The sequence below is a fragment of the Venturia canescens genome, chromosome 2 (genome assembly GCF_019457755.1).
Source record: "Venturia canescens isolate UGA chromosome 2, ASM1945775v1, whole genome shotgun sequence".
Classification (NCBI taxonomy): Eukaryota; Metazoa; Arthropoda; class Insecta; order Hymenoptera; family Ichneumonidae; genus Venturia; species Venturia canescens.
In genome coordinates this window covers 459460-483525 of record NC_057422.1, presented here as the reverse complement: position 1 = coordinate 483525, position 24066 = coordinate 459460, and the positions used below count along the sequence as shown (strand labels likewise).

The 24066-nt window shown below is 40.3% G+C and overlaps 1 protein-coding gene across 14 annotated transcripts in view; it reads right to left on the bottom strand.

Moving 5' to 3' along the window:
- Positions 1 to 24066, bottom strand: part of rg (rugose) — a 182872-nt gene that overhangs the window by 45088 nt on the left and 113718 nt on the right. For 9 of the 14 annotated variants that reach the window (XM_043412602.1, XM_043412604.1, XM_043412608.1 and 6 more), the window contains 13 exons: positions 23500 to 23640; positions 22852 to 22959; positions 22589 to 22760; positions 19944 to 20312; positions 18534 to 18664; positions 17589 to 17699; positions 16346 to 16553; positions 15874 to 16209; positions 15121 to 15247; positions 14926 to 15034; positions 14662 to 14837; positions 14249 to 14523; positions 14021 to 14157 (listed from right to left, as the gene is read on the bottom strand). In XM_043412602.1, the coding sequence (XP_043268537.1) occupies positions 14021 to 14157; positions 14249 to 14523; positions 14662 to 14837; positions 14926 to 15034; positions 15121 to 15247; positions 15874 to 16209; positions 16346 to 16553; positions 17589 to 17699; positions 18534 to 18664; positions 19944 to 20312; positions 22589 to 22760; positions 22852 to 22959; positions 23500 to 23640 (2400 nt within the window). The remainder of the gene's footprint in view (positions 1 to 14020; positions 14158 to 14248; positions 14524 to 14661; positions 14838 to 14925; positions 15035 to 15120; positions 15248 to 15873; positions 16210 to 16345; positions 16554 to 17588; positions 17700 to 18533; positions 18665 to 19943; positions 20313 to 22588; positions 22761 to 22851; positions 22960 to 23499; positions 23641 to 24066) is intronic. The other 5 variants (XM_043412600.1, XM_043412611.1, XM_043412606.1 and 2 more) reach the window with 4 other exon arrangements.

The window sequence follows — 24066 nt, the reverse complement described above, 5'->3', positions numbered from 1 at the left end:
ATCGTTCGCATCGTCGCGATTGAACCAATGTCTCAGTATTGTTTTTTCTCCTTACGATGCTTGAGGTGTCGCCTTACCGTTCTTTTCGTAGCGTATGCGCCCAACGAATCGGGATTCAGGATCAACTATGAGCACGGACGCATATCCGAAGCTTTCTACAGAGTGACTCAAAAGTCAAATGATGCGCGTCAAGCGGTGGAAATGTGAAAATAAAAATAGTCTCGTCTGCGACACAGGCGAGAAGACGCGCCTACCGCGCTGTTGCGTCATTAATGTCTGTTGAGAGTAGGAGGGTACGAAAGGAGGCATTCTCCTTCTCGTGATATCTTGAGATATATATATATATATATATATATAGGATTCTATGTATTTGTCGTTATCGGTTTATTCAGGCATCGTCTCACCGTCTCCGGAAGGCTAAAAACGATTTTAGGGACATCCCGTATACGACGAGACTCGTTATGTGCCGGAGGACGGCACGAGGAACGGTCGCTGTGGTCCCTCGGCAACTGGAAGTCTGGAAGGTCTGCCAGGTGACGGCGGCGCCTCGTAGGACATCCATCTTCGAGATGTGGAAGAGAGGCCAGCAGGCCATATCTACCAACGAGTTCCCCTCCAAAATCCCATTCGCGCCAGGATACCACCGGACGACTCCTTGAGCAGCCCTTTGCGATCGAGGCCCGAACATCCACCAACCTCGGCGGAGTTTGCGGACTAATACGAGAGAAAAGGTACCCAGAAAAGAGACCGGAAAAGAGATACGAGATACGAGACAACATAGCCGAGAAGAGACGACGAGGCGCGGGGGAATAAGAAGACCGAGTCCATTCGAATCGCCGAGAACCCTCACGGTTATTTATTAGAGGGATTCGTTAAAGCCATCCTAGACTCGGATCGGGTACATATCCTGTCTCTCCTCCACCTCCACCACTTTTATCTTTCATTCTCTCCATCTTTTTATTTGTCTTTCAATCTTTTGCGAGCCCTTGAAAATCGCAAAATACTCGTATATATACGAGAGACATCGAATCGTCACGCTTTCGGAGGTTCGCCTGCTCCTATATCTTCCAGGTTGCATTGTTTCAATCTTACGATGCAAACGGGGAACGCTTCCTTTCTCGTCTATCGCCGCGCATGTTCGAGTACTCATCTCCAATGTTTCGTTCTTATTCTGAGCCTTCTTTTGGCTATGTCCCTTCTTTCTTCAGTCTTATTCTTCGTCGTCGAGCAGCATGCCTTCGTTAACTTCACCTTAAACACAAACTCGCCCGGAGGACTCTCTCCTTTTTCACCTATTCTATTTTTCTTCGCATTCGTTGTCGTTCAACTCGGATCGGTGGACACGAAGTATCTTCGAGTCCCGCGAGTCTAACGTATCCTAACTGACGAGATCCAGTGCTGCGGCCTACCTACGGCCCAAGATTTCTCATCAAGATCCAAGTCTCGGGACATCGCGATCTCCCTTGCCCTGATACAATCGGACATTGGGTTCGTGTCGACGCGTCGAGCTATATACAAACCTCGCAGTTAAACGGCTCGCCCGTATAAAAAAATTAACAGTTTCATTCACAAAAAAATTAATAAATTCTAAAAACTGAAAAGTTTTATAAACATTTGATGACGAAGCGCGCGTGGTAAGAAAATAATTTTCCACGCAAAGTCTCCTACTATTACTTATGAATTAACTGAAAAAAATAAATGAAATACTGTGGTCATTTATGAGGTTGTGTCCGGTCATTGGACAATTCGCTTCACGCGCGCCCGCGCGTGCGTGCGAATCACTGGGCGTTATATATACGTTGTAAATTTTACTTTACGAGCAATATTTTTCTCCTGTAATGATTTCTGTGCACGTGACAGTCATCTTTTAATGTGACCCGTAATGACGAAGGGTAAATACGGGAAAATATTAATAACAGAATATTTTTGAGAAGGTAAATTTTGAAAAGATAGCGCATTTTTCCCCAATATTTTCAGTGTCGATACCCAGAAATGTTCGCCGATGTACAAATGCCGTATACTATACCTATGTACGGTGTACTCGGTTGTTTGGTACCCAACTGAGCACGATCGCGCTATATCCCGCTGTGAACGAACTTTCAGTGACGTTATATGAGATAAATATAAATATACGTATATAAGGGACGTGACTTCGTGGAAGAGAAATATGATATTTTTTCAGTCAACGGACATAAAAGACTCGTTTTACACGATAAAAATTAAAATAAATTGAAAAAAAAAAAGAAAAAAAAGGAAACATGGGAAACATGCCATAAAACGGAGAATAGTTTTTTGAAGGTATCCTCGAATTCATTGAGCCTTATCCTGTCTTTAAGACATTGCCAAGTAGCCTAGGTAACAACGATCAAACACCGATTTGAGGAAGACTATTAGGATTAAGCTTCTCTCGGTTGTCGACAAAATATTTCTTCCTCACGTTTCCTGTTACATTCGTCAATTACGATATAAGCTTGAACGCTTCAAATAGTTCAATGATGGTTTCATACATCATATCAATAACGTCAATTGGAGTAATTAGAAGTATCAAATTCGACATTAACAAAGTGCGGGTGTGTCAACATCAACGTTGTAGTCAATATATTGGTCAAATCGCACGAGATCGATACTCGATAAAGTACGAAATTCGAAGACACATCGTGAGTTAGTTTTTGCAAAAATTGATAAAAAATATCATAAAACGCCGTGGGTTAATTTGTCAAGTCCGCGGAAAGCGCGTGCTCCGAGCGAAAAGCCTGCTCAAATGAGAGAGATTCTTTTGCTTCGCAGAGGCGCCAGTGATAGTCTCGGAGATTGGTCCTTATGACATTCAGATTCGTTTGGTATTATGGTTGCGGCGTCTGAGGCCGCGGGGGGCGCCGGCGCCGGCGCGTAAACTTCTCTGCGTTGTGGCAATCTCTTTTCTCTCTCTCGTCCTTCTTTTCTGCTCCATCTTTCATCTTCTTCGTCCTCTTTCACTAAATTGTCCTTCCTCTTCTGCTTTTAACCTTTCTCTCTTTTCAACTTCATCCTGTTCCATCTCGCTTTTAGCAGTGACTATATATCCCTCCCACGCGCCTAAAACCCAGCACAGTACCAAACTTCACCATCTCCCTCAAACTCTGGCATCTCTTCATCTTCCTTCTCCTTCTTATTCTTATTCTTCTTCCCACACGTCTCCTTCATCGAAAGATAAAACGTACCCTCTTCAAAAACTCCCATGGCTTTTGTTTCAAGCTATCCCCCCGGAGGACCGCGGCTCGTGATAAATGGTCGCCCACGGTCACACAAGAGCTCCGCGTATCCTCGGGGTTGTAGTATTTTCAACTATCCGCAATGATTATTGTCTAGCCTGGTTGCACTCGTATGCATATTCTTTCGTACGTTTTTCCTATAAAAATTGTATACATTATTCCTGTTTAAATCTGCTCACCATCCGTGCGTCACGTACAAAAATGAATCTGTCCGATCATTCTCGATCATTCGTTAAGCCTTGAGTTATTGAATACAACTGATGCGAGAAGATTGAGGGGAACGGACATTAAGCGGAGTCGCGCGTGGTTGTCGCGGGAAATCGGGATCCTACTGTAAATTTCATAGCCGAAATCCAACTATGTCCGATCTGTTGAAGATTTCGGTAACTTAATGACGAGCATGCTCGTAGCAATGGCCGATCCGATGACACAAGCTCCGTAGCAAACAAGAATACCCCAAGAGACGAAGCGTGTTCGTAAGATCGTGAGACCGTACGATCGTGCTCCACAACGGTACGAATAGATTTCTTCGCTAGCTCCTCGAGAGCATACCTTGAAAATCTTAACTCTCTTCGGTTGGTTAGACGACGAATTCGCGACGGGAGATCACGTTTTTTCATCGGACAAACTTTCTTGGTAATTAACATCGACTTACATATGGAGCGTTCTGCTTCAACTCGATGATCCATTTTCTTTGTCTTATATGTATACAAGACTTGTCGGTCATTCAGATTTCCAACCCGCTTCAAAGACTAATTTTTTTTTCTCTTTTTTCAAGTACGATGTTGAAATCGTTAGTACTTTTTTACGAACCAACGTATTTCGCAATGAAAGCATCGTCAAAAAATCGTTGTCGCGCTTCGGACACAGTTTGAATAAAATTTATTTTTTGATTAATTGACTACAAGTTTCTACGTGTAGTAGCTCATCCAGAAATACTACTTCCATTTGGCTTTCTCTTACCTTTTGTCTCTTTATTTTTTTATTTTATTTTATGGGTTAACGCAACAACGTGGGAGCGTACGGATGGGTTCCCAGAAATTTCTCAAAATTCCAAACGATCTGATACAGCGATAGTCTCTAATTTAGTATCTTTCATGTGTCGGTTGTTTATCTATTTGATATCAATTCACGAGGATCAGGCGATTGAAGCACAAACATATACGATCTAGCCGGGTCTGCTCGAATGGTTTATTATACGTCGCAGTGCGGATAGTACGTATTTTTTTTTCAAGGGTTCGCAACAAAGTGATTTACAATAATTTCTAATAACTTTGCTCCAGCTAATTAGTAAGCTATTTTAAACGCCTATATATATAATATATATATATATATATGAATTACGAAACGAGCAGTTTAAATACCAATTCGAAAAGAAAAAATATAATAAATTGACAGCCAAGTTCGACTCTTGAGTTGAACTTCATAAATTCCAAAGATCTTGAAAAATTAATCGATAAGAACAATATTGGTTTAAAAAAATGTACTCGTGTGCGCGAAAGCGATCGAAGATGAATACGAAAATAATAACAAGTCATGCACGCGCATGGTTTGCCGAATATTAATTTTTAATAAAACCGATACGAATTGATGCGCACTGATCGAAGACAACATACGAGCTAGCATGTCGACTGGATTCACCAGTCCCGATCGGTCGGTATATCTAATACCTATACGGGCCTATGTATGCGCGCATCTCGTGAACGGGTTTCGTTCGAACGAGTCTGTTGCAATGTGTGCGAATCATATTGTGAATGTATAAGCAAGAAAAGTTGTGTAGGCTTTTTCTCGGGGAGGTATAATTGAATGTTTTGTATAATTAACCTGCGCCATAACTCAAGGTACGTCGCGTCTCCAGCCGCGGGCAGACCTCCCTCCTTCACGAGGCACGCCACCGATCCCCGATCATCGCGATCCTTCTTTCGTTCCGTTCCTTTCCTTTCCTTTCCTTCCCACCCCTTCCTTGCCCATCGCTACCCGACTACTATAATATTCCTGAGGGTATTTGTATATTTACGGACGCGCGTGCATCTATTGGTTCCTCATGACATCGGTTTCGTTATACATATACAGGTCATTCGGAAAATCATACCGAAGCTCCATCTCCAAGGTCAATTTCACGACCCTTAACGGAAGAGTTGATCAATTATTTTTCCTCCGCTCCGCGCATGATGTGCTCAAACACGAACGAATTAAAAAATGACCGTTTCAGTCGCACGAGTCATGTTCACGTATCGAAGCTGTGTATTATTATTGCATATACCGAAAAATAGCAGATTTTTTTTCATTAATCATTTTCAATTTGACCTTTCCGCCTAACGAGCTGCCAACGAAATTTGCGAAAACGAAAAAATCGAATCGAGTCACGAATTTCACGATATGTGGATACAGGAAAGATCGCATCGAAGGAATGACTTCTTAAACCGCTATATTTTACATTTTGGAGAGTGTGCAAACGACGCGCGAAAAAAGACCGCAGCGACCTGTCCGATCATACCCTTGTCAAATTGATTGCCAAGTTATAGAAGTTATGGATCTCGCAAAATAAACCAACTCATTTGCCAATAAATTATCGGTGCAATTGTACGCTGGAAATCATGTTTCAACAATAGCTTTTTCCTCTTTTATTTTCAGTACAGCTTTTATTCATTCGGCGGAAAGAAGTGAAGATTCGATTCGCATGTGAATATTCTCCAAGGGATCGTAAATTCTATCGCGTAGCGATCGAGAAATGAATTACGACGAAACTGACGAAACAGGAGACCTATGAGCGAATCCTCATTAGCGACACTTGATGATTAAATTTTTTATTACCCGCGCCATCGTACTCTCTGAATTATTAAAACGTTCATCCTTTTAATACGACGATTCGAAAACAGATAAAAATGAAGACTTATCGAATTATTCAAAATTCACCTACAATAATGGTATGCCGTTTTATAATTGCATGGTCGATTCATAAACGCATATAACTTGTTGCATTTCAGCATTAAAAAACATATAACAAAAAACACACAAAAAATGTAATCGAATTGAAAAAAAGAGTTCAAATTGTACGACACCTATATTACTCTTCGAACGTAGAGCCACGCGTATGCGTGCTGCATACATACGAGCGCAACGACTCACAGACGTAGCTGTATAATTATGGGTTTAAAGACACACTCCCTCCTTCTAACTCTTCCTCCGCCCCCTTCGTGACAGTGGCCCAAGACCCCGCGATCTTCGAGACCATAAATAATCAAATATTCTCACGTGAATTACAAAAAGGCGTAACTTTATCGTTCGTATATATACGTATGTACACACGTAGACGTAGACACACTTTAAATATCGCTCGCTTGACTTATTTTAACCCTTTTTTGAACAACCCCCGGTGTTTTTCCGGAGGTCTTCGCACCTGCGGCTCAAGTACGCAGTGATGTACCATGCAGTCCTAGTTGACTCATGAAACAAGAATTATAATCACAGCAAAAAATACGTTCCGAAAATTCAATTTTTAAACTTCGTGACTCGATGAATTCAGTGAATCGTTGAATTCGTGGCATTTCGACCGAGGCTGTTTGACTTTTTTCCGAAAAATATTTTTAAGCATCACCGGTGATTAGCCATGGAAATTATATAATGCAAATCGTATATGAAAATTGCGAAAATCCAAAAATAATCGGAAGATAGAAATGAACTGTATAAACCGTAAACTGCGCGTAAAAACCTTTGGAATTCGATCCATATCGCTGAATGTACAAGAATACTGCGCACTAATTGAACCAATGGCGATAGATTCTACTGGTTTACTGAGAGATCGGGTGCTTATACTTATTGTATTCAATATTGTAGTATTATTCGATGCAATTATTCGTAAAAATTTAAAGCGGATGAAAAAAGAAGGGGCGATGATAGGCGAGGGTGGCGGCTCGATTAGAAGCGAGCCGACTCGGGCCGAACGAGATGGAGTGGCGGCGGTGGCAAAAACGTGATTTCGCGTTGGCCCTCTCACAATAAATATCGAGTCAAAAAGAAGATCCCGAGTGGAGGGGATCGAAAAAGGAGAAGATTGAGAGGAGGGGATAGGGAGAAATGAGAGCGCTACTTACGCCGTCAGCGATAATGACGGGGTGCGGGGTCGGGCTGTTTGCTTAGCGAAGAGATTAGTGAATGAATCCACAGGTGGGCGCCATCCGTCACACACACCAAAGATTCGAACGGACCCGCCAGAATGCCCCGCCTATAATTCACCGTTTCCGATGTATCGTGACGCTATACGCCATTCAATATATCATATACCATGTTCCAAAATCCACATACATAGGTACACTCTGTATACCATAATGTGTTATATTATCTCATCTTCCCTGTAGGTCTGCAGATTTAACCAGCTTCACTCTCAGTTGCTCAACTTTTTCGCATATCTTTTGTTGAGTGTTATGCGCGCACCTGCTCTTTCCACTTTATTCATTAACTCAATGTTCAACGACAACTACTTTCTAAACAATAATCTGTAACGGGACAACCGAAATATAAACGTGAGAGGCTTCATCAGTTTATAAGAAGGTGAGCCAACTGGATGGGTATCGGCGAAAGAAAAAAAAAAAAAAAATTACCAGCAGCACCCGAATTAAACGAGAATTTGGGAGAGTAAGCTTTGTCTCTCGTGCCAATAATTTCGTGACCGCGTTGAATCCCTCCCAGAATACACGGGAATACAAGTATACAGGGACTCATATTTTCGTCGGTCAATGAGCTTTTTATATATTGAATAGTATGAATTTAGCGAAAAACAGATTTGACCGGCCGGGTCAAAGAGTGATACAAATCACGAATATGTTGCTGGTTCATCCCATGCTGAATGATATTTAGCGGTGAAGGCCGTTCACCCGATGATCCTGGCACGAGACCTAATGTTCAACCGAACAATATCAATCATCGTCCCGTTCCCGTTTCAGGGATTAATAGTGGCTCGCACCTCGTGAAATAGTCGAAACAAACTTGACGACTACGCCCATAGCCCACCACTTTTAAGGCACGCCACGAATAAATCACACAGTAAAAACTCGTCGACCGTCCAAATTCTGTTTAGACATATACGTATATAAACGTATGTATATAGGTACCATACACACACGCACACATGGTAGGTACATAATTCGAATTCTCTCGTCTTACTACCTTGCCCATTATTATGTTGTGAGAAATTATCATCAAAATTTCTACATATATACTCAGGGGTGTGTGCCCACGTGAGTTTACATCAATATATTATGAATGCAACGTCGTTATTACTGAAACAAAAATTCCTGAGATTCGTATAAAGCAGTTAATTTTGACACCGAGGAACTACACCTTACACTCCTCAATTTTCCTTCTCGATTTATACTCTTGGATAAATGAATATTATTCAACCCGATGGAAAGTCAAGTACCACGGAAGACTAAAATTTTCATTAGTTCCCCTCTAATAAGTTGGATGCTTTGGAATCCAACTTAGAATCGGTATTCACTGTGTACAGAGAGTTGCATCCGCCGCATGTACTCGGATGTCTCGTTATTTGTACAGAGAAGCACAAAGTAAGGTTATATAGGAAGAAAAGCCGAAGAATAAGATTGGCGGACCACCGGAGTAATGTCCGCGCTAATAGCAGTGATTATATGTTAGCTCGTTGGGAAGCAGCGAAACACGCCCGTTCTCTTGCCCCAAACTCAAATCCGTACGAGACTCTGCCCGGCAGCCCTGAACAACTCGAAAAGCTACGAGCCCCGTATAATTCCCTGCCCACCAATTGATGGATGTTTACCGAGCTAACTGCCCTCTCGCCTGTCTTTATTTTTCTTTTCTTTTTTAACTCTCAACTCGAGACCTTTCGAGTCGATTTCAACAGCTACTTTTAAACTGAACGGAGAATCCCAAATTTAAGTTTTCAGGACGAAAAGAAACGTGATCCAAAGGTCAAAACTCCGAGTGCACATCTAATTTGGAAGCATCTGCTCAACTTTCGGAGCAAACCACGATAAAGATGGCTCGTATATAGCGACTATTATCGAATCTCCATCTAAATTCGGCGTTTTCATTTGGAGACGCTCGTATTTTCACTCTCCGACAAATAATCCACAAGTATGAAGTAAACAAACATACTGTTTCCTGATGCCATAAAACTGTCTAATTCGGCAGGGTGTCCAGATGGTGCGTCTCAACGGAAGACGGGGCTCGACAAATACGAATAAATAATAATATTCATGCGAGAGGAGATAAGGCGAAGTGCGCTCGTGAGAAGTTGGGGCTTTGCGGTAACGCGCTGTACAGAATACTTTTTTCATTCGATCGTAACAATAAATAATATTGTTGAACGAGAGAAGTGACATAGGAGTCTATGCGTATATACATATTTATACGGGAGGAAAGAGGAAAATACGATTGAGGTTATTTATCACCGTTGGAGCACTCGCCGAGGCAGCGTACAAGGCTCAAAGAGAGTATGAGATCACTAAAGATAAAGGCGACGTTGCGGAATCGAGCGAGCATCAGGAGCAACACACATTGTGTCGAATGCGATGCCGCTATATGAAAAGACATTTTTCTAGTCTATACCATATGTCTCAAAGTTTACACTCAACAGGTAACGAATACCCTCTTAGATTTGATATTTTTTTCTTTTTTAGAGAATTCAATTTGACCGATCCAAGTGTAAAATTCTTGAAAATTTTTCATTACCACAAATATTTATTTGTTCATTGAATAATAATATTAATCTCGGTGGTCGCTCAATGGTTTCACGGATTCTCTCGACAATCGCTCAGGGAAGGACAGTAGTTTTTCAGAGTTTTTTTTTGTAATGCTGGAGCTTGGTGAAAGCGAACGACTTGCATGGGCAGAAATTTCACGGTTTCCCTCGAATTTCTCATTCACGCGCATTTCGGATACGAAAATGTATAGGCTGGAGCAATTGACAAAGATGAAAAAGAAAAGATCTGACACGTTGATACCTGTTAAGGAGATTCCTAAGAAGAATCCTTTCATCAGATAGTAGTTTTATCGATGAACGAGGCGTGCATGCTCTCTCTCTCTCTCTCTCCCTTTGTCCCTCTAAACCATCGCTTCGCAAAGTAACAGCAATTAGGCTGAGAACAGTGAGCTCCCTTTTTGAGGGTCCGAAAGAGCGTCACTGCTCTCACCGGCTCATCTCCATCATTCAAACTTTCTAACGACAGTGTTTGTGAATCTTTAACGAGCGTGTTTGAGTGCTCGGTAAACTCAAACGTAATTATAGTTGGATTATTACGGGGATACCGGCGATACATGAGGGTCGGAAAGATGGAACGTGCGTCATATCGCATAAATATGCATAAAAGCAAGAGAGGGAAGGAGCGAGGAAGAGGAGAGTGTTGAGTGCGTAAAACCGAGATAACTCGCTGCTGTACGTAGCGCCCTTTTATCCATCAGCCACCTTTTCTTACCTTACAATGACAGGCGTAATTTATTCGCCCGTTCGTTCATTCGATAATAATCACTTGTGGGAGCTCTACCCATTCGGAAAAACATTGATGAATAACAATCTCTGTTTACGGCGTTGGAAATCTCTTCCGATAAAAAATAAAAAATGAAGAAGAAAAGAAAAAGAAATTATCGAATGAAAAATATGGGGTGTACCAATGAAAATAATCTAAAATAGTATACCGGAGTATTTCCTCAAATTGGAGCACACACCTGCGGCACGATCCTAAAGTTTCGTGCATCGATGGACATAAAAAATCACTTTCCAGCTTCGCGGATCGGTCGTTATTTGTTTTATATATTAATGCTATCCGTGGACTATCAATTATTCACAGGACGTAATCGAACGGCGCTTGTGCTGCTTATATATTCCCTGGACTATGGGGCATTCAATATGGCCAGAGCTAACGGACACGAATATATGCATACCCTCACATATCCTCGTATACATATATTAGCTGAGAAGAAGAACCGTGTAAACGATAAATCACGATAAATACGTTTGCTCGAGCCATTATAACAGAAGAAAGGTAGATAGAGATAAAGAACGAGGATGGGAAAGGGAATGAGGCGCAGAGAGAGAGAGAGAGAGAGAGAGAGAGACAGAATTATGGTTGGCAAACTTTGTGAACGAGAGATATGAAGAAAGAGAGAAGACTAACCCTTAAAGAGCCCTGTGATTGGCAAGAGAACGTAAAAAGACAAACACACAATAGTCAGTTGGGAGGAGCGAAAGAGGGGGGAAGAGAGAGAGAGAGAGAGAGACTAAAAATGCATTCCAAGTGAGCATGATGGAGAAATTTCTTTCAGGATATGCATTTTTTCACCCACAAGGCAATAACTGGGCGTTGAATCCGCGCATTACGATCGCTCAAGTCTTGGCTGATCTGAGAATAAGTAATCCATGGATTAAAATTGAAACAAGATAAACGTTTTTTAAATCGTTGCGTACGATGCGGGTATAGCAGTGTTGTGCAAATGTAAAGACAGTTGAAAGTTTTTAAAAACGCACGAGCGCTGCAAGCTCAGAGCTAATTGGCCCACCCGTTAAGATTGAGAAAATTTGGGTTATCTATTCTGGATTTCATAAAAACGAGCCCCTTAAATTCCCGAGCCAACCGCCGTGCCGCCGTCGATGAGAACGATAATTCATTCATCCATCCCTACCTATCTCATTCGATTTCCCTTTCTGCTTCAATCCTAATGAAAATAAACCCGTGAAATTTACTAGGGATATTTGTCAATTGAAACCGATAGGACATTTTAGCAACCCATTCCATTATCATCGCGAAAATAAATTATTAGGGATTTACTCCCGGGAATTTTTGAAAAGGTGATATCGTTCTGGCTCTCTGGGCAATCGTATCAATGCCAAGGTCTCCGAAAATAATGAAGGTAGTTTATGGAACAAGATTGGATAAGACATTGAAAGACTCGATCTCGAAGAACACTTTCGAGTGTTAAAAAAAAAACCTTACAATTCGCAGTTCGAACAGGAGTAAAAAAACGCTGGATGGGGATCGAAGCCGTAGCCGTAAATTTAAACTCAATAAAATTTACGCAAACTTAACAAAGGTGACAATAGTGGAAAGTGAAATTGAATGACAACTAGTCGAATTATCTGCTGAAACTTTCCAATAATGAGCCAATAACTGGGACATCCGCGAATAGTTCTATCGACATCAAGATTTTCGTAAGCAGAAGAGAACTAGGAAAGTATTAATTATATAGATGTAAACTACGCTCGGGGAGTGCAAACTTCGAGTGGGTTATATGGTCTATAGAATTGAGTATAAAGAGGGAGAGAGAGAGAGAGAGAGAGAAGAGGATAGAAAGAGGTAGGGCCCCGCGGGAGGCTCATAATTGCCGAGCCTGAAGATCACTCTGGGCCCCCATGGGGCCGTATATACCTCTGTTTGTTTTATTCCTCGGTTATACAAACCAAGCGAGATCTACGACGGATATATGATAATCGTTTCCCCGGCTAGATCTTCGCTCGCTCGGATCCTCCGCGCTTCTCTCTTTCACTTTCTCTTGCCCCTCATTTCCAATAGGTTCATTCGTTCGTTCTGTTCGTATGATTTTGTCAGGAGGATCATGGCGTTTCAAACTCGTCTCACGAACTTGGCCGTTTTCGAGGCATCGAAAGTTTTATCGCATCTCCCACCAGCGCGCAGCATCGTGAACTTGACCAAAGTGAGGTGAGCGGAGAATTTGAACTAATTCGAAATTTTTCCTTCTTCACTTTCATTCCAATATCATGTGTGAATGAAAAAAAAATCTTGGAAAAATAAGAAGCCAAGTCAAGATGCTACAAGCGCGCAACGAAGACGTTGTTAAATTATTCGGAACAAGAGCGGATTCGTTTTTTTGAAATATCTCCAAACAAGAGACTTGTCCATATGATACGAGGCAACGCCTACAAATTTCAAGTAGCGAAGGAAGCTTTCTTGGCCCCTGGCGGAGCGACACCATCGGCTGAACGAGTGGAAGCTCTTGGCCACGTCTCATCACTTATGGATTACTATCGTTCATTAATATCAACCTTGCCAGGGTCACGTTGATTTATTTAACCTCGTTATTCATCGACCACTCGATCTCCCGTCAAGACTCAGTTGCGTGTTTTCTCAAGCGTCCTACCGAACCTCATCATCAGAATCGAGCGAAATTCCCATACATCAAACGAGGCTTTTCTCTCAATACCACCGAACAGACACTTTCGTATCCCAATGAGTGTCCCGACTATTGAAGCTTCGCACGAAGCGAGAGAACTTGAGAAATGGCGGCGGATCGCGATGAATAATTCAATAAATAATTGAGTTAACCGCGGGGTCGAGCCGGAGACAACGCTCGAGTCATGAAAGATTCTATATTATATTAGATATTCCAAGTTAATTTTCATTGACATAGCGAACAAAGAAAAGACGCTGCTACTGGAAATGACCGCTTTCGCGACGTCAAGTCGCTTAAACAACTTCCAAGTTGCGAGGGCACGTAAGCGATTCCATCGACCATTTGTCAAACCGATAAAAAGGATTGCGTCGGAAATGAGCCACGCTCTAAATGCCGGTGTTTAAGCGTCTGGTACGTAAAATTTATTCTCTACCTAACGACGGAAAAGAACAAATAACAAGGCGAAAATATATTTCGAAGGTAATTTGTCACGGTGATAACTGAAGTCGAATCAGCGAGTCTGTTTCGAAGCAAGATTGTAGGCCCGAACCGATGAAGGACGTGAGCAAAGAAAATCGTCCGAAAAAAAATTATCACCGTTGGCCACTTACCTCGGTGTCGATTTTTTTGAACTCCGGATCCTCCTCGTCGACCTCAAAGTAGAGTTCAGTCGAAGTTATTGAAACGATACCCGGTGCAACGATTCCAGGAGCGACGATTTTTCCTTTCGTGCTGATATTAACCGGGCCTGGTGGCAATGATTTATTCGTTCTTTATCAATATCTTAATTCTGAATTGAGATGGGAATGTTAAAAATAAAAAAAAATAAAAAAACTAACCGACGAGATCATTGTCGAGATCGCGATCATCCGAGAGCAATTCACTGTCGTCCATGAGATCGGCTGACTGTAGTTGTTGCTGATGGGCGCGCGACGCTGCCAAATGGGCGTGGAACTCCTCCCGTGCTTGAAGGATCGCATCTTCCGGAGCACCGTGTTCCAAAGCCGCTTTGAGCGTGGCTTCCGGATGACTCGAGCCCAAGGGATTATGAACGAAACGCTTCCGTCTACGTGCATCATCCTCCCAGGCATCGAGCTTCCAATATTCAGCCAACCTAATTAAAACAATCGTTTGCATTAATTCACAGTCTCAAGACGTCTCGAAAAAAGGTATATAGGTCGCCCATTACCGACAACCGGATCGTTATTTTATTTAATACACAGATAATAATCGTCTGTATCACTGTACTCACTTGGCTGCCAATGGATCCATGTAGCCCCAGGCTCCGTGCTTGTTGGACAGTATGTTGCGAATTTTTTCAAGCAGTCTACTAGCTATAACGTTATCGCGTCTTCTCGCTGCGGTTATTAGATGATCGCACATCCTTTCTTCCTCTCTGCGATCGAGAAGACTCTGGGCGCATTGAGACTGAGAAAGAACCGAAATCAAAGTGCATTATGGAATAGCGCGTCAACAACTCGGAGTTCAATATTCGTGGATAAGAAAAACTACTAACCTCGAAGTCCGCGTGTTTCAGGACATCGTCAGCGCGCATCCTGTTTAATATAAATTCTGCCTCGTTCGCGACTCGTACAATGTGATCTTTCATCGCGTGGGAGAGCAATCTAGAATGAATTCGGTTATTTTTTTTTATGAATAAAACATCCTTCGCTCGATTCGATGAAATCGACCTTGATGAAATTTGTCTTACCTTCCCTCATTGATGAGTTCGATAAAAGCGAGGCCAGCGTGTTTCTGCAATGAATTCTGCCACTCTTGGGAACACAGAAGCATCACGAGCTCGACCACGGAATTGCTATTCTTGAAGGTCGTCAAACCTTAAATCGCAATAGTACGTGGTGTGAAAGTTCAGTTCGGATGCGAAATATTTGTCGAAGAGCGGTCGGGAGGGGGGATTCAATGGGGATTCCAAGATTCGTCTCCGCGCATTTTTTTTTAATCTCTTACGAGACGAGGATTGAATTGTACTCGTGTGCAACACGCGGAATACTGATTCGTGCAGCAGTTCGAGTGGAATGAGAATTCGTCTCATCGACAAGATCATTGACCGATTCGTTCGAGCTACGTTCTCGATTTTCCGAAATCTTACCGAAAGAGTTTGACTGTTTAATCGGTCGATCGATCAGCCGAGAAATAATTCGTATACGATTGTCTCAATGTCTCAATGATGCTAAGCATATTGATTACTATTGTAAAATATGTTATGAAACTGGAAAAAAATGTCGAGTTGTGAATTTTGATCGATCAACGAGAAGCGTAGCTCGAGGCTTCTTATTTCCTCTTCTCTCGCTCGAAACAATCGTATCATTGAGCATGAAAAAAAATTTCGAGATGCAAACTTTTATTTTGGTAATACGCTTGAAAATGAATGACGTAGCAAAGGCATTTGTATCGCTGGAATACGTATATTGCAAAATCCAAGTATATTATTGCCTCGCCATACCTTTACCTTCCATTAGGAGCTCCTGTCCGTGCGATCCAACAAGGGTTTTCGATAAAAATGGCGCAAAATCGACCATAATTTCCCGGAGCAATGGACAAACGGAGCCAAGCGCCATTTCTAGCTTTTGGGTAAGAGAAGCTTCGCGAGAAGGCGTGGGGACAGGTATATGTTCGACGAGCCCCTTGATCGGCAAATCATCGGGACGGGGCGATGCTGCGCTGACCACGAGTCTATCAGGAACGCGAACGACTGAAATTTCGGCAGCTGGTTTTTCTCCACGTCCCGGATCGCACAGGTTATCTTGTTCCAAAACATTCCCCTCACTGTCCGGATCACCTTCGAAGATTCAATCAATTGATTATTATTATCATCATTTATTATTAAGACTATCAAGACATTTGAATGAGATCAATTGGGATAGATATTCACTCTTTTCATCGATTTTCATTAATATTCAAAATTTTTGGCTCACCATGTACATGTCCAATGTTGTGAATGTTTCTTGGATCTTCACGGGGATTGGTAATTGGTAAATTGTCACCGTCTTCGTTGAGATTGACATCTGTCCAAGCCTCCTCCGAAGAATTTAATTTATTCTCGTTGTCAGTCGTAATGTCGGACGGACTTGGATCAGCCGTGATATTACTGCGTTGCATCGCCTCTTCGCTAGAGTCATTGCTCTATGGGATAAAGGTGAATATTGGCTGTATTTCTCATAGCCGATTCTATCGTCTTTTTCTTGTTTTCATTTTGTTCATTCGTCAATCCTTTCCCTTAACGGTTCATCGTTCGATTCATTAACTTGTTACAGTCATCGCTCCGTTCAAACCCTCCACAAAAACCCATTTGATTAATCGATAATTTAATCGACCAAGAATTAACAAGACTCATTCGATCAAGAATTTTGAGTAACATCTCAAATCTTATCACATAACTGTAGATTTGCATAGAACTACGTCTTGGCAAAATTTTTTATGCTACTCTAACTATTTTCATCGTCTCTAAATGAACTCCTAAATTACCAATTTCTAATAACAACGAAAATTTTTGTAATTCGATATCTTTGGAGATTCTTTCAACAATATTATATGTCAAAGATAGCAACGATAATAATAGCGTTGCGGCAAAACACGCCGACTTTTACGCCGACTGTCCACTATCTTTGAAATCAAAAGTTTGTAAAATTTTTAGGTTTTGTATAAAAAAAATTAAAAAATGTACTGAAATCGGCATAAAAATTCCATCGAATCCGATGAAAATATGCTAAAACTCTGGACAGTAGGCCCGAAAATCGAGCGTATTTGACCGATGATGAAGAACTTGACGGACGACGAAAAGAGATATTTAGTCGAGGCATGCAAATATCGATGTACACTACTTGATACGCAATCTTCTATAATAATTATCATTATTATTATTATTATTATTATATATCGATACGAGTATAAAACGAAGCTCATCATCCGTGATCCCAAGCGGTGACGACACAGCAAGAAGAGAGTCGAAATATCGGGTAGTTGAAATGAGAAATTAGATTTAACAGCAGCAATTAGATTTTTGCTTAAATTCGTCCGTTTACATAAAGTGTAATGAATTCTTTCTCCTTTTTCGTCATTCAAGAACGCGTCTTAACTCCTCAAGGTTTCTTATATTTTATGAACAATTCCTCTCATCGATTATTGAGGCTTTTTGTTCCATTTTTATCGAGATTTTACCTGAATATTTCGTGCGACTGGCTCGGACCTCGTCAAAGCGCCAAGCGTCTGTTCCGACGAGGCGTAATCCTCGTGGATTGTCCGCGATCGAGGTGCACCGCTGTGACCCCCCTTCAGAACCAGTAGTTAGTACGCATAGCCGATGCAAGCAGAGAGAGGGTTAACGTTGAGAAATACAGGAAATTTAATTGACTTTTTCGTGCTTCAATAACAATAGAATTCGATCGGAAATAAAAGAAATGCAGAGGAAATCTGATTCATTTTTTTTTTACGCCTTTCAGTGTAGTAATAACCGTTCAATACCGTGCATTCACAGATAACCTCAACCGCAGCGGAAACTTTAATAATGGAACTGATGAAAAAAGCTCGCTCAGTGGAGAGAAAAGAAAATCGCTTTCTCGAGTCCGATCGATTTGTAATAAATCGAAGGATATAGAATGAAGTGCAAAACGGGGACCAACGGAATGCACAACGACAGTTATATAGTAATCAACTAATAGACATGCCAAACATCATCGCAGGGTCAACCATAGTATCTCAATAGAGTTTGGAAAAGAAGAAAAAAAAAAGAGACATAAGAAGATTCATTGCTTTCCAGAAGTGTTGCCAACGAGAATTCGAGGATCGTGAGCGTGCAATTTACCACGCGTGCATGTCACATGCTTGTGCTACGGAAAAAATAACTCCTCATCTCGATTGCGTAATATAGAATTCCTCAAACATTCCAATATCTATTATTTTAATCACGCGTGAAAATTTCTTTATACGAATCAAGTATTAGCCAGAAGGTTTATTGCGCATCCGCAGACATGAATTTTGTCCGAGAATCGACCGGTTCAAATGTTTTCGAAAATGATCATTTTTTTTTTAATTTCCAGCAAATCGTGTACTCCTTTCCTGAATGAATAATTAAGTAAAACTTGATAAGCAAATGATTCGACTTACTTTCGTCGAAGGAGGACCGGATGACGTGACGTCGTGATCAGCAAGGATAGACGAATTGTTTTCATCGACAATTATCACTTCGTATTCACCATCGTCTTGAGATCCCGACTGGCTTATTATTCCTCCGCTTCCTGAAAATTATTCACATCACATGAGCATTCTGATCCATTTCGTTTCTCGATATCGACACGGATATACGTAATGTTTTTTTTTTTTTTTTAAGGCAACATAAATCATTTCTGAGCCGCTGGTCGCCCCAGTGTAATTGACGACTTATTTGAGTACTATTTTTCGATTCAATTGTAAACACATGCAGCAAATAACCGACGAATGATCGCTGACGGAAGTAACGAAATATGAATTAAAAACAAAAAAAAATTATTCCTCTCTCGCATGCTGCGAAATAAAATTTGTGAAAGCTGAAATAAATAAATTGAGCTACGACGCAACATTGTCATTGATCAAAAATCCTATTCATAAGTTTAATCTGAATTAGCGGCCCTTCTACTTTTTTCGGACAATGCAATTTTCATAAGGGGTCCAAGAAGATATTTTTTGTGTCGTGTGAAAACTTTCAACCAGATAAAGAGCATTTACGAGATGAGCGATTTTTTAAAATTATAAATCATTATATGAGTCGGTGATATGGAAAAAAAAATTAACGGATTGAGCAAGTTTTGTAGCTACAACTCTGGGTGAATCACAGTAAAAGAAAGGGGACTATTCATAACAACTATGAAAACGCTTGATCGATCAACATAGTAGAAAAAGAAATGGTAAAATAACGCAAGATAGATGAAACAGTATTTGAATAAAAAATGATCCGCAGGCATCTTGAATATAATGAAAATCGATAGTAATGACAAACGAATAATTAACTCATATATTAATGAATAAAATCATTTAAAAAGACAAATTTAATAGTTTCCAACGATACTCGATCGTACACACTGGTGTACAATTGCAATGTACATCAATTTTTCTTCAACCCTTCCAGTATTATAATTATTTTCATAATTTATCGTGCCCAGAATGAGTTTAATAATAGTTTAGGACGTTAAAATATGAAGAAGCAGTGAAATTAAAGCATCGTCGGATGGTGAAAAGTAAAGAAACACGTGTATATTAGCTCGGGTATAATTATGCGAGTATCAGCATAATTGGATTCGTTTGATAAGTTGCAATTGGGGACACGATACATTCAAAGCGGGAATAACTAATGCAACAACGATAAAAAACATGACGCTACGTAAAGAGACGGACGGACGGACGGACGAGCAGGAGGCATGCAGACAGGCATTTGCATTTCCACATTCGTACGTTTCGCTTTCCTTTTGATTCGTCAAATAATTTGTTGTTATTGTTGTTGTTGTTGTTGTTGTTGTTAATATTTCGAGGAATGAAAATTACCTTGCAGACCAACACCGGAGTTTCTATGATAGAGATTTCGGGGTTGTTCGTTATGCTTTTGAAGCGGGTGATGATGATTGTTGTTATTGTGATGATGATAATGATGGTGACGATGATAATTATAATTGTTCGGATGATGATTATTATAATGGTTGCTGTGATGATTCGGGAGATAATAGCTGGATGGGGTCTGGCGATTAGAGTGCCTGGCAGCCGGTAGCGGGTGCTGGTGGTGGTGCTGGCTCATATGGTGGTTCGCATTGGCATTGGTATTGGCGTTGGGGTGAGTACCCGGGAGGAACTGAGGATACACGTGGTGTGACCACTGTGGAAACAATGGCCGCCCTCCTCCACCACCATTCCCATCTCCTGAGAAAACCCACATTTGCCACGTTACCACGCATTCCAATCTTTTTCCCAACACAAAAAGGAGAAACTCGGGAAGCTGCGAAACTTGGGAAGCTCCTCCCAGTACCGGCTAACCGAGTTGCCTCAAAACTCTCAATCAAAAAGTCCTTGGCTTATTTTCCTTTTTTTTCTAAGATATCCCGCCGTTCAGCGAATATTTATTTATTTGTGGAAATGATTTGATACAGTGATTGATTATGAAGGAAACTCGGCGTAATAACATTTTAGTCGGAGCGCGTATTCATATTGAAAATCCTCGATGCCCAAGGACTTTTTTCATGAGAATTTCCCGTTTCAACATTTCGATGAACTCGTATGATTGACAGGATTGCGCTACCAATTTTTTACCCCTACACTTATCTATATTCAAATACTTTTACGAGAAGCATGACGCTGTGAAGGCCTCAACACAAATATCAAGTAAAACATTTGAGAAACCATGGTAGTGGAAACCGCGATCCGAGAGTGATTTAAAATATCGCCAAGACGAGACAAAATTGTAATGGTCGGAAAATTCAACTCAAATCAGATGTACGAGTCAATGTTAAATATATTTATCGCGGCTGGACTGAACTTGGATGCTCGGAGCTCCTTTCGGACCAGACTGTTTCTGCCTGATTATATTACTCTTCATGAACAAAATATTGATGAGAGGTAAACAAAAATAAAGATGAACGTGCACAAAAAAATTTTCAAAGATCAAATTTGATGTCGAGTCTGAATTCACAGTGGGTAGTCGTATCGAGCCTGACTTGGATTTTACTTTCGATTTGACGTTCGATTGACGAATGATCCGGAATTGGATATGGTATCTCCTTCGCTTTATGATTTATTCATTTATTCATCGATACATATGTAAGTATTTAATCCATTTTCAGACTGTCTGCTTGTATAGTTTGTTCGAAAAATTGATCGTTCACGAAATTATGATAAAATCGTTTACCACGAGCGATCTCTACTGATATCCAAATATTTCAATCGAGCAACGATAGGAAATCGGAAAGAAACGCGCTCACGATCCATGATAATGTCATTTATCATAATAATAACCGCGTCCCTATTTTATGAAATTATGTTTCATTTTTTCTGTACAAATTCATTGATAACAACGGCAATGTGAATTTTTCTAATGAAAAGTAGTGCAGACACATTCGACAAACATCAAAACTCTCACTGTCAGATACAGATATAATTAATAATTACTGATGCCTACTCGAGTGCAACCACACATGCTTTGCTACGAGGTGGTGCGGAGACGAGCCTCGACGATAAAAATTATTCGAAAATACTTGGTTTTTGGGGGCGTGATTTTTTTTTTCATTTATTATTTTGGTAATTCGCCGAATATATGTTTCCGGAATATAAATACACGTTTGTGGAAACCGTTCAACGATGCATAGAAATTTTTGCCGCGATACCACATTGCTGCGCGACTCAAGCTGTTATTCAACCCTGTTCGTTTGCCGTTTTACCATAATGAAACAGATTCACTTGTTCGCGTATTATGATCTCCGAGCCAAATCCTTATGAATTTTCTACATTCCGTTAAAAAATAAATTCATCCTTGTTATCGTAGGGAAAAAAAAATAAAAAATTTTTCAGACGATAATAATCATATGGTTTGTGCTCGCAGTCGTGGAATATTTGATTTACCATGCTGTTATAGTGTTAAAATAAATAAAATCATGCTCTATTGTATAACCCAATCAAGAAGTCGAATGAAACAAAACGATGGAGCGTAGTCTTCATATTTTGTCTGTATCATATAGTCTATGTATATATGATATTATACATCGAATGAGTCTCAATCAATAAATATCTGACACGTAAGAGTTTTGAAGTTGAAAAAACAAATTTTCACGAATTAACCGTGGACCGGCTCAGTAATATGTATTTCAATAGAACGTAATTTTGATAATAAGTCGTGTTTTTCGTTGTATATAAAGATAGAGGAAGCGTATGATTTTTGATGGGGTGTATGCGATTAAAGTCAATGGTCCACGACTCCTTGATTTCGTGAAGGTCAGTGACGAAAATGGAGCTCGAATATGGTAGGAGTTAAATGGGAATGCGCTATGAACTATGAGTTATCAATTGATGAGGCAATCAATGGAAATTTATTCGTAAGATAACCGCGCTTACTTCTCCCTAGACACGCTATCCCTAAAAAAATGTACAAACGACAGAACAAATATGGAACGAACAAAAATTTGTTACTGTATAGTTGAAATTCTTACCTGATGGGCTACCCGTTCTCAGATTAGCACCATTTGTCTGTATCGTTTGAACGGGACTCGGCGGACGCTGAGAAATCGGGGGTTCTAGTATGTCACGATATTTGGAGACCATTAATACAGAGATGAAGTAAACTATAGCCAGAGACAGAAACTGTGCCTGCTTGGTTTCCTCCTGCAATTCAAATCCCCGAACGTTGCATAAAACAATGTGTAATTTTTTTTTCTTCTTCAATTATCATCAATTTTTATTATTCATTACTCACAACATCTCTGTAAATAACAGCTCTTAGACGATTAACGTCCATGTCTTGCAAGAGCTTTTCCGGATCTTTAACTGGGCTCATTTGGTTCGCCAAATTTTCCACAATATTCTGCAAAATTCCATATATTTCCCATGTTACAGAAACTATTCTTCATTTGATCAATGTTATATGATCCTACAGAAGTTTGTAAGTATTGCTTATGTACCACCGTTACAAGAAGTAATAATCTACTCGTATTGTTTCGGTAATTCAACTAATTTTGAGGATTCGCTCGATTGACGATTCATGTTTCGGTTTTAGTAGTTGTTGTACAATGAAAATTTAATAACAATTTTTCGTATTCAGATGAAAAATATTCCTGGTAAATGTTCCCCCCCCCCCCCCCCCCCCCCACCCATAATTCTACACTACCGTGAAATAGTAGCAAAATCTCTCTCTCTCTTCTTTTTCGCAACCAGGACTTTGGACGGAAAACCGTCAATGCAGCGATTATTGAATAACCATAAAACTTTTTTATAGTCCGTATGACATAAAACACGCAAAAGTGTGGCTAAAATGCGGTTTTAGGTCATGCCGTGCTATAAAATGAATAAATAAAAAATGAGTGAAAAAAGTAACTAGCACTGTTCGAGTAGTAAGAAGACGTACCTTGGGCGACGTTTGTGCTCCCCGTATGAGGGATTGTATGTGCTGTGATTTATTACTAGTACCAATCTGCCGACCTAACATGCTGTACGATCTGCCGCGTTCTTTACACTCTAAGCAGTTTCTAACAGCACAAGTACAGACCTAAACAAGCATTTTTATTCTGTGATTATAAAAATATGATAAAACGTGTACGACGCATATAATATCAATTCTTCTCCTCTCTCGATACCAGCGATTGTCCTTTTACACTAAGATATTGAGTGAAAATTTTTTTTTCTGTGGATCAAATTTCAATGAACGTATAAAACAATATATATTTTACTGCAACAGGTGTTTTCTACTACTTCAATTATTTTTATACAATCTAGTTTAAAAAAAAACGAACAAAGAAAATATAAGTAAGAAAAAAAAAATAGTAATAATCTATAATTTGAGCTATCATTTAGATCGACTATAAGGTTGACTTGTAATCTTTGGTGCAACGGAGTTATTGCCAGTGAAACAATGACGATATACGCTATGTATATATATATATATATATGTAAGTCAGTTTGATTTTTCTTATTC